This window comes from Rhinatrema bivittatum, chromosome 4, assembly GCF_901001135.1.
Source record: "Rhinatrema bivittatum chromosome 4, aRhiBiv1.1, whole genome shotgun sequence".
NCBI classification, from domain to species: domain Eukaryota; kingdom Metazoa; phylum Chordata; class Amphibia; order Gymnophiona; family Rhinatrematidae; genus Rhinatrema; species Rhinatrema bivittatum.
Window position 1 is genome coordinate 470,924,703 of NC_042618.1, and position 12,003 is coordinate 470,936,705.

Consider the following 12,003-nt stretch of genomic DNA (forward strand, 5'->3'; position numbering starts at 1 on the left):
GTTAAAAAGATTTATTATTTTTTTTTTTTACTACTCCCATTGGTGGCCAGTGTCCAGGATGTTGCCCATTTCAGGGGCCAGAAATCGGGAGCCTTTGTGGCTGCAGAGCCAGCAGCCCACCATTGTTTTAGGAGGTGCTCGGGGAGACAGAAAGCTCGTCACAGCGTGGGGAGCTGCTTGGGATCGTGATCACTGTGATCCTGGAGGTAGCAGCAGTATACCAGTGAAGGGGCAGGGCTCATGTTGCACTCCCAGCTTCCCCTCACCAAATATATCAAAGATTTCCATGCACAGGAGATGAGCCTTTTTCAATGGAAAGGAGGCTCTAGAACAAGGGCAGTCTTGAATGCCACCCATCTTTACCGTTGGCTCGAACATTCAATCACATTGCTGCTTCCTTCCCTTGTGTGCATCATTGCTGAGTCCTCCTCTCATTGGCCCATACAACTGATGGCACTCCTGTAGGGTTTTCCTATGAAGCTTTCATTACAGCACTATGAAGTTGCACTGATCAGATTTGAAAAAAATATCTAAGTATGCTGAAATGCTAGAATGTATGTAAAAGGTCAAAAAGTATGTTACAGTTCAACAATGAGTTGTGTTTTTGTCTTCTGGCTCAAATTATAAGAAATCACATGGATTTATAAGAATTCAATTTCAGCATATATGAGATAAAATTATAATACCAACCAAATAGGAAAGTGTTATGCAAACAAATTAACTAACTGGTGTATGAATTAGAGGTGGTGACATATTTAATCCACTGTATCAATAACATTCTCTGAGAGTGCTCCTGAATTTCTTTTTGCTGGTAATGGCACTCTCCTGGAATATTGCATTTAACTCAATAAAGATCTTTCTCTTTTAGCTGCCGGTGTTAAGTGTTTGTTTCGAGTTCACAACACCCCTTTCCTTTTGGACTTGTGGTCTGATAAATCCACTGCAGCTACAGCTGTAATTGATGAGGCACTGAAAGAGCTGCACTTTTAAAGTCAGAAAGCCACATGTGTTTCACAAGATTCCAGTTGGCCACCCCTGCCCTAAACTGTAATGCTCCATTGGGTTTTGTATCCCAAATGGATGACTGTATTTTTTTTTTTTTTTTTTTAGCAGCATTAAGTCTTAGCTGCCAGGCTGTAGAATCTAGCCCATTCCTTGAGCTTTACTAGATCTCTTTTCTTGATTTCCACACCTTTCTGGATATCTGTCTTGTTGCAGATTTTGGTTTCATCCACAAAAAGACAAACCTTTCTTGATAATCCTTCCACATTATCGCCTACAGAAATGTTGGAAAGAACTGATTGAAAGGCTAATCCCGGTGGCACACTAGTAATGCCCTTCTCAAGGAGATTTATAAAACAAGACATAACCACAACAAAATCTGTACTGCTTTTACTCCAAATAGTGTAATAATATAAGAAATACAATTGTAAAAAAATACAGATAACATAAAAAGCCAACAAAAACGGAAACAAGGGCTTGACCAGTGGATCAGTAAGGGCCTAGGGAGAACTGGGCGCTATGCCCAACATTTTAAAAAAATATTTTGGGGGAGGTGAGAGATTGCTACTTTTTTTTGTTTATTGAAGCGGCTATATTCAGCATAGAGCTGAATATAGCCGTAGTAAAGCTACCCAGCATAGAGTAAAGCTATTCAGCATAGAACTGAATATAGCCATAGTAAAGCTACCCAGATCTAGTCTGGCAAATTCAGCATCACAGCTAAAGTTATCCATACCAGGAGACTTGTCCCACTGATTATTTAGCTAAAGTTATCTGGGTATCTTTATCCAGATAACTTTGCTGCACGTTGGCCTACTGAATATGGACCTTTTAAAGTCCTTATTCAGTTTCCAAGTTGTCTCCCTTATGCCCAGTGAAAATCAGATCTGCTTGGCTGTTTATCATATTCAAGCACAGTTTCAAACCAATTTGGCACAAAAGGATCTTGCAGGCCATCATTGTAACAAACCAAGACCCTTTCTTAAGAGAAGAGGGTAACAATACTATAAGTTAGGATGTGCTAGGACTAATAGACCACCCTGTAAGGGGTAGCTTTTAAAAAGCTTACGCACATAAATGGGGTTACGCACGCCTGGCCTATTTTAGAAAGGCCTGGCGACGCACATAAAGCCCTGGGACGGTCCTGGGGTGGGGCGGGGCCAGAAGCCTCCGGCACAGCGGCCATTTGCCATTGTCCAAACTGCCGAATCTACAATGCCATGCCATTAACAGGGACTTTGTTTTTCGTGCATTAGCCCTTCATTTTGGGCATCTTCTGAAGATGTTGACATTGGCAGCAGCAGTGGCCAGAACAATTGGGCATTCTTGATTCAATCGTTGGTGGCAGGAGGCCTCTTCTGGTAATGTCTGCATTTGCGGCAGTGACAACTGGAACAATCCTAGTGGCATCAGCACTGGAGGGCAGAGCAGGATGGCGAGGCACAGCTAATGAGCATGAGGCCGGGCAATTTTAGGGAAATGATCAGAATCCCTTCCTTTAGTCATTCCTCCTCCTGCTTATTTGCCTGTGGCTGTTCCTGGTGGCAGGTCAGTTACCTGTTGATGTGATATATTTGGGACCCCTAAATAAAATCCCTCATTTTATGCTGCTGGTTTGTCCTCTCACTGTGTCTCGTGGTACTATTGCCACTTTACCTGTCTTGCCCATATCTCACTGCTGCTTTCTTTTAATATTGCTTGTAGTAGTTGTGCTTTTATAAAGGAGCACCGAGGGGTGACCCCTGGCACAAGCAGTTTGAGGGGAGACTCTCTTCTGGCCCCTGTTGCAGACAAGAACTTGTAATGTGGCCCCCAGCATTAACATGTTTGCCCATCCTTACTGTAGATAAATCTTGCTACTGCAGTATTCTTGCTGCTGTCTAGTGATAAATAGATTAAGCAAGCAGACCGACCATGATCGTTTTAAAGAGCAGCAAAAACAATCTTGTCTCCTATGAAAGAACTAAACTGAGAAGATCAATGGACTTAAAGGTCTAAAAGATGAGGAAACAGGGTGTAAAAATAAGGATTAATACACACAGCAAGTTACGAGTGCAATTTTAAAATATGCTGGCTGTTTGCTTATGTTTTTAGCTTATTTTAATGTTTTAATCTGTAATTCTAGTATTACTGTCTTATGATTTTGGATGTGATCCATATTGAACAATATGGAATTGTGGAATACAAAATGTATAATAAAGAAATACATTTTAATATACCTGCTTAACCTTTTAACATTTAGGGAAGGCGGACATTCTTCCCTTCCTGATACATTTTTAAATAGTTTATTAAAAAAAACAACCCCTCTCCCCCCATACCAAAACAGGAATAATACTTAAAGGAAATCCAAGCAGATCCACTGATTATAATCAGTAAATAGAACTAGCATGATTTTCCTCCCGTGTGCAATAAGCTTTCACTATTTAAGTGGCAATAGATGGTCCGAGGCTTAAGATCCTGACAATGCAGGAAAGCAGGGATAGGAGGGAGATGATAGAAACAGTCACATTTTGGACAGGCTTTAATAAAGAACAGGAAGGTTTAGTTTTTCTATAGAAAAGTAAATTCAAGGGGTCATGAGTTGGAGGGAGAAAGGTTCAGAGAAAGTACAAGAAAATACTTCTCTACTCTAAGGGTGGTAGATGGATGGAATAGACTAGCAGAAGAGGAAACAGCAAGCAAAACTATGACAGAATTTAAACCTGCTTGGCACAGACACAGAGCACAGAAGAAATGAGGAAGGGGGCTTGAGTATTTGCTCAGTGATATGAAACGTTAGAGGCTAGAAAGAGGAGAATTCAGGCCAGGCGTGGCTTCCCCAAAGGCTGGGGTAACCTGCATGGAGTGGCCATGGTTGCAACCCTAACATAAACAAGCGTATGGCAGCCGTAGGTTCAGGCAAAGACCACAATACTTTTGATAGCAATTTGGATCATTACAGAAGTTGATGGTAAAGCATGGGAAGTGGCCTGGGTGTTGGATTGAGCCCAGGCCTGGAACGGTCAGCACTACATATTTAAACATGCCTGGTTTCAGATATACAATGCAACAGAACAGGGCTGAGAGGTTGTGCAAAAGGTGTTGGGAAGTGGGGAGCTGGTGATGATTTAAGTACGGGAATGTATAGGTTTATCTACCCAAAGTGGTAAGGAACCAAAGGAAGACAACTGGGCAAGCTAATTTGTTCTTATTTGCCATCATCTATGTTACTCTACAGACAACAGCCCTGCAGAATATTTAACATTTGACCACACAAAGCAAAACTTGCTTACCTGTAACATGTGTTCCTCAAGGACAGCAGAATATAAGTCCTCTCCAGTAAGTAACATCACTCAAAGAAGCCTGGAATGGAAGATTTACATCAAAGAGGAGAAGAAGTCACTTGAGGAAGATAGGTGGCTAACATGTAGACCCTTGAGTCTGATGATATTTCCATAAATGATGCAAGGATGAGCTATTCTCTCTATGGGATTCAAGGCAGCAGCCTGAATTCCCCCCTCCCAGCATTGCGCAATGATGGAAACTGAAGCTGATGCATTTTGGCTTTTGCTTAATGCACGTCATCAGAGTTACTTGATGCCAGGACCAAAGAAACAGTACATGCTGCTTCGGGTGGAAGAAGCAGGACAATGGCCTATCACCCTGGTCTATATGGGTACTTCATGTCAAGGGGGATCAATGCCCTTTCAATGTCTATGTATGGCCAGCAGTTAGTGTAGCTCCTGGGTCCTTCAATGCCAAGGCCTCAGATCCAATACCAAAGGTCTAGAGTCAGTTCTCATAAAGAGCTTTCCCATCAACTCTTGATGTTAACGGCACGCTCTAGAGGTCATGTTTTCACACATGGATATCCCAAGACATTGTGGGTCTCCCCAATACAAAGCACACATCTAGCATGGGGAATCATGATAGTCCTGATGCGTTTGCACCACGCATCAGGTCTATCATGATGCGTGGTGCAAACAAGGGACATTGGTCGAAAAGCAAGCGAGGAAAGGCAACAGGAGAGAATTATAGACATCCAAATATATCAAAGATTTCCATGCACAGGAGGTGAGCCTTTTTCAATGGAAAGGAGGCTCTAGAACAAGGGGCGTCATGAGATGAATGCGAAAGGGGGTATATTCAGGAGTAATCTTAAGAAATATTTCTTTATGGAAAGTGTGGTGGATGCATGGGACAGATTCACAGTGTAATGTGTGTGGATCCTTGGGGCTGTGGTGAGGTTGGCACAGCCTATGGGGCGAACCCCGTAGGCCCTCACCAACAACTGGTGGAACTATGCTGTTAAGAGACTGGACTAAGCCTTCATCTATATCAACTGCTTTCCCCATGGGCTGAGCCCTTGGGTTCCGAGGTCCAGCAGGACTTAGGCAAGTGTCTCTATGCGAGAGGCATAGGCAGTGACCCAGGGCCAGGCAAGGGTCAATGTCTAGGCAAGGGTCAGAGGCAGGAAACAAACAAGAATGGTCACTGACCAGGCAAAGGTCAGTTCCAAGAGTCAGTCTGCAGGGAAGGCAAGGAGACGAGGAGGATTGACACAGTAGGATGGGCAGGAAGGTCAGGGGAGCTGGGCAAGATGAGGTTAGGCTGAGCTCAACAGATAAAGTTGGCTAAAGAGGTGATGCAAGGCTGGGCTGGAGAGACGAGGCAAGGCAGGAAGCAGGACACAGGAACTAGGAATGCAGGAGACTCATGCTGCATTCCCTTATATAGGACTAATGGTGATGTCATCAATGGGTGCTGCAGCCTTTTCCCACCTCAGGCCCTTTAAATATCATGAGGATGATGGGTGCACACACGCTGAAGGAGAGGAGCCCGAGGTGGTGGACCCAGCAGTGTCCTGCCACGTGTGAGCAATCTGGTGGCATCCTGCTGCAGTGCGAAGGCCTGGCAGCTGGTGGCTTCAGGGGTGAGTGTCCTGCAAGCCACAAAATGTAACACTCAGTGGAAATGCTCGAGTCAAAAATGGTATCTGAATTCAAGAAAGCATGGGATAAATACAAGAGATTGCTAAGGAAGTGATGCTAAATTAATTGGACACATGGGCAGGCTGGACGGACCATATGGTCTTTTTTTCTGCCATCATGTTTCTATGAGATAACATCAAATGGTTCAATTAATCAAAATGTGATGGATGCTGTCAGTGCCCCAATTTTGATACAACTGGTGGCTGATGAAATATAAAGACAATTTAAAGACGCTCAATAAAACCTACCTAGTGAAGCTAAGAGGAGTGGATACAGAGCCATGAGGCCCTGTGTGAGAAAATGAATGCTGAGGGACCTTCCCTCACTGAGAGAGGGAAAACTACAACCAAAGGGCTCAGTGGAAAAATGAAGACTGAGTTGGCCCGATATGATGTGGGTCATTCTGCACTTGCTCAACTGGGCATGCCAAAAGCTTCTAGAAGCTTTGATGAAAATCTTCCACACCGGGCTCTGTCAGATGATGTCACCTACAGGTGAGAATCTTAAATGCTTGTCCTTGGAGACTTCTGTATGTATTAAGGGCCGCACGTGTGCCAGAGAAGACAAAGCTGGGAGCTTGACAAAGGTTTGTGATTCCTAGGAGATCTGTAGAGTTCTTTGGTATACAATGAGGCTAATTAATACTCATTATAAGTCATTATCCGGCTAAATCTTAGCCAGAAACAAAAGAAGCAAACTGAGGGTGTTCCAGGATGAAACAAAAGTTATCTAGCTAACTTAGCTGGATACTGCTGAATATCAACCAAGTAATCTGGATAACTTTCTCAGAGCAGCTCTAAAGTTATCCAGGTATGTGTCCCTGGATAATTTGCTACTTAATATATACATATAATGTTATGCACCTTTCCCTGCTTGCCAGGTAACCAAATTGTTCTATGTATTTTCTCGATCATTACTATACGTTCTATGTAAACCGATACGATGTGCATATATAAAAACACTTAAATAAATAAATAAAATCTATCTGGTTAAGAGGCGACCCTCCCCCCAAAAAACCTAGCAGGTCACCTGGCCCAATCCCCCGTCCCATTAAATCCTTTAAAATGATGTGGGGCATTACACCTGATGCCTCCCTCCTCCCAAAAGATTATTTTAAAGTTGCAGGCCTTCCAGCTTGATGAGCAGCCCCCTCTGCCATTTAAAAATCAATATTAGGGCTCCCCGCCCCTCCCCTTATCTGCCTCTCACCCCACCCAGAGACTGCCCAAATGATGGAATAAGCCCTTCTCAATCCCGGCAGCCGCGAGGGACAGGAGGTTTGTGTCGTGTTGGGATTGGAGGGGGACCCAGATCTCTGATGCGGATTTTGAAATCACAGGGGTGGGGTGCAGGGAAGGGCTCTGGCTGATCCTCAGGCCAAAAGACCCAGAATTTTCAAATGATCTTTTGAGAGGCTTGACGGGAGGGCAGCACTGGGTGCAATGCCCCAAATTATTTTAAAGTCTTACGTGTAGTGGGGGGTGGGGAATCAGAATAGGTGGCCGCCAGAATAAAAACTATTTTGGGGTCACCACTTAGCAGGATATATTTTGGTTTATCCATTGGGTTCATGTACTCAGATAATTGTAAAACCTACCCATAGCTAGTTAGGTTTTTCAGTTATCTGGTTACATGCAGCCGGCGAGTGTATTCAGTGGAAAATGTATCCTGTGAATAGCTAACCTGAGCCAGATAAGTAGGCATCTCGTCGGCTTCCTGAATATGGATCTCAATACTGTATGGTTTTATTTAATCTATGTTTGTACTCCGCTTTGGTGAGATTGTGAAGGTCTGGAAGATGGATTATGAATTAATAGATTAAATCAGTAAATCCTGTTCAGGAAGTGCTAAGCCCCAAATAAGGCCTTGCATTTTTACCCGGTGAATGCAGTATGAGAGCAGGTCCCCCTGGCACTGCAGGAAGACTGGAGTGGTCCTGTGAAACACTGATACCATTTAATCACCTGCTGGAGTTAAAGAACTCACTACTGGAAAGTGAAAGACATCCCCGTGCTTTTATGAGGTCACTGATAAACATGTGAGGTTAGGACTCAAACACTGCCTTGTTATCACCATTGGACATTAACACTGTGAGTTATATCAGAGATCCCAGTCACAGCTCTGTATACAGTTTACATAATTCAGAGCAATAAGGCGTAAATGTCTTCATATTTCATACACTGATATTGTCTTTCAGGCAGGCCTATGACTTTTTTTTTTTTTTTTTAGAGTTTCTATGAAGTTAACATCAGAGTCCTTTAGGATGGTACCTTCCCCAGTTAGTGACCCGTCTGAATGGACCTTGGCTGGGTGCTGCAGGCTGGAATTGCTGATGTGGGCTCTCTCACCAGTTGCTCTTCAGATTCCAAACTTGGAAGGATGTTTTGCCACGTCCGGCTCTGGAGCTCCTTGTGTTTGAAGTTGATGATGCAGTCCTCTGTGTTTTGGATTACGATGCCTTCCCCAGATCCACCATGGCGCACCAGGCTTCGACCAGACGTCTTCAGCCTCTCGCAGGTCAGAGAGAGAGGGCGGACCTGCTGGAGAAACGACCCTCTCAAGCCTCCCCTTCTTGATGCTGGCTTCACCATCTCCACCATCATGTTTGGCAAAATGGACCGGCCCCCTCTGGGACAGAAAACAAAAAAATGCAGAGGGAACAGCATGAGAAATGCACTTAACCTGAAACAAAGAACCCTTCCTATTGGGGGGGCGCAAGTTCATTCCTGATCTGTCTCTGAGACACAAGAAAACTGTTGGGAATACAGTGTGGCTCGTGCACATAACGGGACCAGAACCAAGAGTTCCACATCCACCGAAAGCAATAGTCCACCCACTTCTAAGTATTCATGTTTGGCCAATTAAATGTGACGGTGACGTGATTCATTGAATTTGATCTTAATATACAATTGACTGCACAACTAGTCGATTCCAGTTTATAGGGTGGTCCAGGCGTTCTACATTTTTCTACACTTTTTGATATTTCACAGAAAAAGCAGAGTTGCTTACCTGTAACAGGTGTTCTCCAAGGACAGCAGGATGTTAGTCCTCACCCATGGGTGGCATCACCAGATGGAGCTCCAAAACGGAAAACTTATGTCAAACCTTCAAGAACTTTGACTTGGCATACTGAGCATGCCCAGCATGCCCTATACCACCCATCCACGCAGGGTCCCTCTTCAGTCTTATAACATAGAATTAGATTCAAAATAACAAAAATAGGAGAAACCCAATTCCACAGGGTGGCGGGCAGGTTTTGTGAAGACTAACATCCTCCTGTCCTCGGAGTACACCTGCTATAGGTAAGCAACTCTTTCTCAGAGGACGAGCAGAATGAGAGTCCTCACACATGGGTGAATCCCTAGCTACAGGCTGCTCTCCAACAAAAAAGGGGTCCAACAGCCACAACCAGGTGCCAACGGGCACAACAACTGTGCTGTTGGAAACACAGGGGGAGTCAGCCCCAAGCAAAGGGCCCCAGGCAGGAAGAGCTGGGTTCAACACCTCAAAGAGATTCTGAAGGACAGACTGGCTGAACCAATTGTCACGTTTGCCATCCTCATCCAGACGAAAGTGAGCTGCAAATGTGAGGCGAGAACTCCACATTGCAGCCTTGCAGATCGCCACGGGACCTGCTGGCAAGTGGGCCACTGACGTTGCCACGGCTCTGACAGAATGAGCCTTGACATGACCCTCAAGATGCAGTCCCTTCTGGACATAACAGGAGATGATTTCTGCTAGCCAGTTGGATAGTGTCTGTTTGGCAACAGCAATTCCCAACCTATTGCTATCAAAAGAAATAAAAAGTTGGGTGGACTGTCTAATGGGCTTTTGTCTGCTCCAGATAGAAGGCTAAGGCTCACTTGAAGTCCAAACTGTGCAGTGCTCGTTTGCCTTAGTGCAAATAGGGCCTGGGAAATAAAGTTGGCAGGGAGATAGACTGGTTAAGATGGAAGTCTGTCACCACCTTAGGCAGGAGACCGTCCTGTCATGATAAAACTTGTAAGGTGAATAAGTCACTAAGGCCTGGAGCTCGCTGACCCTGTGCGCTGAAGGGACGGCCACCAATAAAATGACCTTCCAGTCAGGTACTTTAGGTCACAGGTATGCAGCAGCTCAAAAGGAGCTTTCATCTGCTGAGCTAGTAACACACTGAAGCCCCAAGACACAGCTGGAGGTCTTAGGGGAGGCTGAAACAGGCAACTATAGGCTGTACAGAGATGGGCGCACCTTCCACACCCTGGTAGTGCGTCAATCGTACTCAGGTGAATCCTAACGGAATTGGTCTTTAAGCCAGCTTCCGAGAGGTGCAGAAAGTAGTCAAGCAGTTTTTGTGTGGGGCAGGAGAACAGATCTAGGGCCTTCTGCTCACACCACACTGAGAACCTCCTCCAATTCAGTACATAGGACATCTTGGGGAAGGCTTTCTAGAAGTCACCAGGACCCGAGACATATCCTCAGAAAGATCAAGCGGCTGCAGGATTAACCTCTCAACATCCAGGCTGTGAGCAAAAGGGCCTGGAGGGTGGGATGCTGCAGCTTGCCCTGATCTTGTGTGATGAGATCTGGGGAAGTCCCAAGACTGATTGGTTTCTAAATGGACAACTCCTGTAGGAGTGGAAACGAGACCTGTTTTGGCCAATGAGGGGCTATGAAGATCATAGTCCCTCTGTCCTCGCGAAGCTTCAAGAGAGTCTTCGCCAGCAAGGGAATCGGAGGATACACAAACAGAAGACCCTTGCCCCAATGATGGGCAAGGGCAACCGAGGCTGGTTTGCCATTTGTCTGATATAGGGAGCAGCACCGAGTTACATTCCTGTTCCAGGAGGACATGGACAGATCTATATCTGGGCTCCCCAGAGGGGGAAGATCTGATCCTCTACCTCCTGGTTCAGATACCACTCGTGGCCCTCTTAACACCCTGGCTGTTAAGAGGGCGGAGAGCTCCACAAACAGTATTTCCTGATGCACTTCCAGCGCCCAAAATGTCAAAATGTGCAGAGTTACATTGGCTACCAACTGAACACAGAATTAAATCCGTACATTTCTCTGCTCACTATGTATAAATTCGATCCAATGTTACCAAACTGTATCAAGTTGTTATCTTGTTCACTGTTTATTAATTTCGTTCCAGCGTTACCAATATGTATTAAGTTGTTATCCTGTAAACCGGAGTGAAGGCATCCCGCTATACTTCGGTATATAAAAACCTCGAAATAAATAAATAAATACAAAACCCTATGTATCATTCACAAACTAATTTATGATGAGAAATCAGACTGGTTGAACACAGCATTACGGGTACACACTCCACACAGGAATCTCCGCTCAGCAAATAAAGCCCTCCTAACCATCCCATCAGTTAAAACAGCAAGACTGACACAAGTGAGAGAAAGAGCCCTATCACTAGCAGGACCCATAATCTGGAACACAATCCCTCCAGAGATCAGACTACAAAGTGATCTAAAGAAATTCAAGAAAAACCTAAAAACATGGCTTTTTAAACAAGCATTTTACAAAGAGACGGGAGAATAGAGAGAAATATTTCAGGAAAAGACAGAAAGGCACCGACATACAGTCCTTAGGACTATACAGTAGATTAGTCTATGAACTCCACACCACAATAAACCATAACTATAATACTATGTGTAATAAAACTACCGGTGTAAGTACCTTGGTACAATTGGTCATGAACTACTTCGCTAAATGACTATGTCTAATGATATATTGTAACCGAACCTTTGACGGCACCTATTAGAATGTACTATTGTACACTTTTACCTACATTAAATATGTGCCTACATGTAAACCGTTGCGACGGTATTTAACTTAGCAACGGTATAGAAAAGTTTTTAAATAAATAAATTTGGCAGGACACCCATAGGTTTAATTGGTACCCTTTGTGGACGATGAACAGAACCCACTGGACCGAGGTTATACTGGGCAACTGGTTCACAAAGAATCGCAGCCTGTCCCCGATCAGGGGATCCAGCATCTCAGGTACAGGCACCTGACTTATGCTCCCTCCGAT

General features: G+C 44.5%; 1 protein-coding gene across 4 annotated transcripts in view; it reads right to left on the reverse strand.

Moving 5' to 3' along the window:
* Positions 1-1,603: 1,603 nt before the first annotated feature.
* AGBL3 (ATP/GTP binding protein like 3) overlaps positions 1,604-12,003 on the reverse strand; it is a 279,448-nt gene continuing 269,048 nt past the window's right edge. For all 4 annotated transcript variants that reach the window (XM_029597245.1, XM_029597246.1, XM_029597243.1 and 1 more), the window contains one exon: positions 1,604-8,600. In XM_029597245.1, coding sequence (XP_029453105.1) covers positions 8,252-8,600 — 349 coding nt within the window. In that variant the 3' untranslated portion in view covers positions 1,604-8,251. The remainder of the gene's footprint in view (positions 8,601-12,003) is intronic.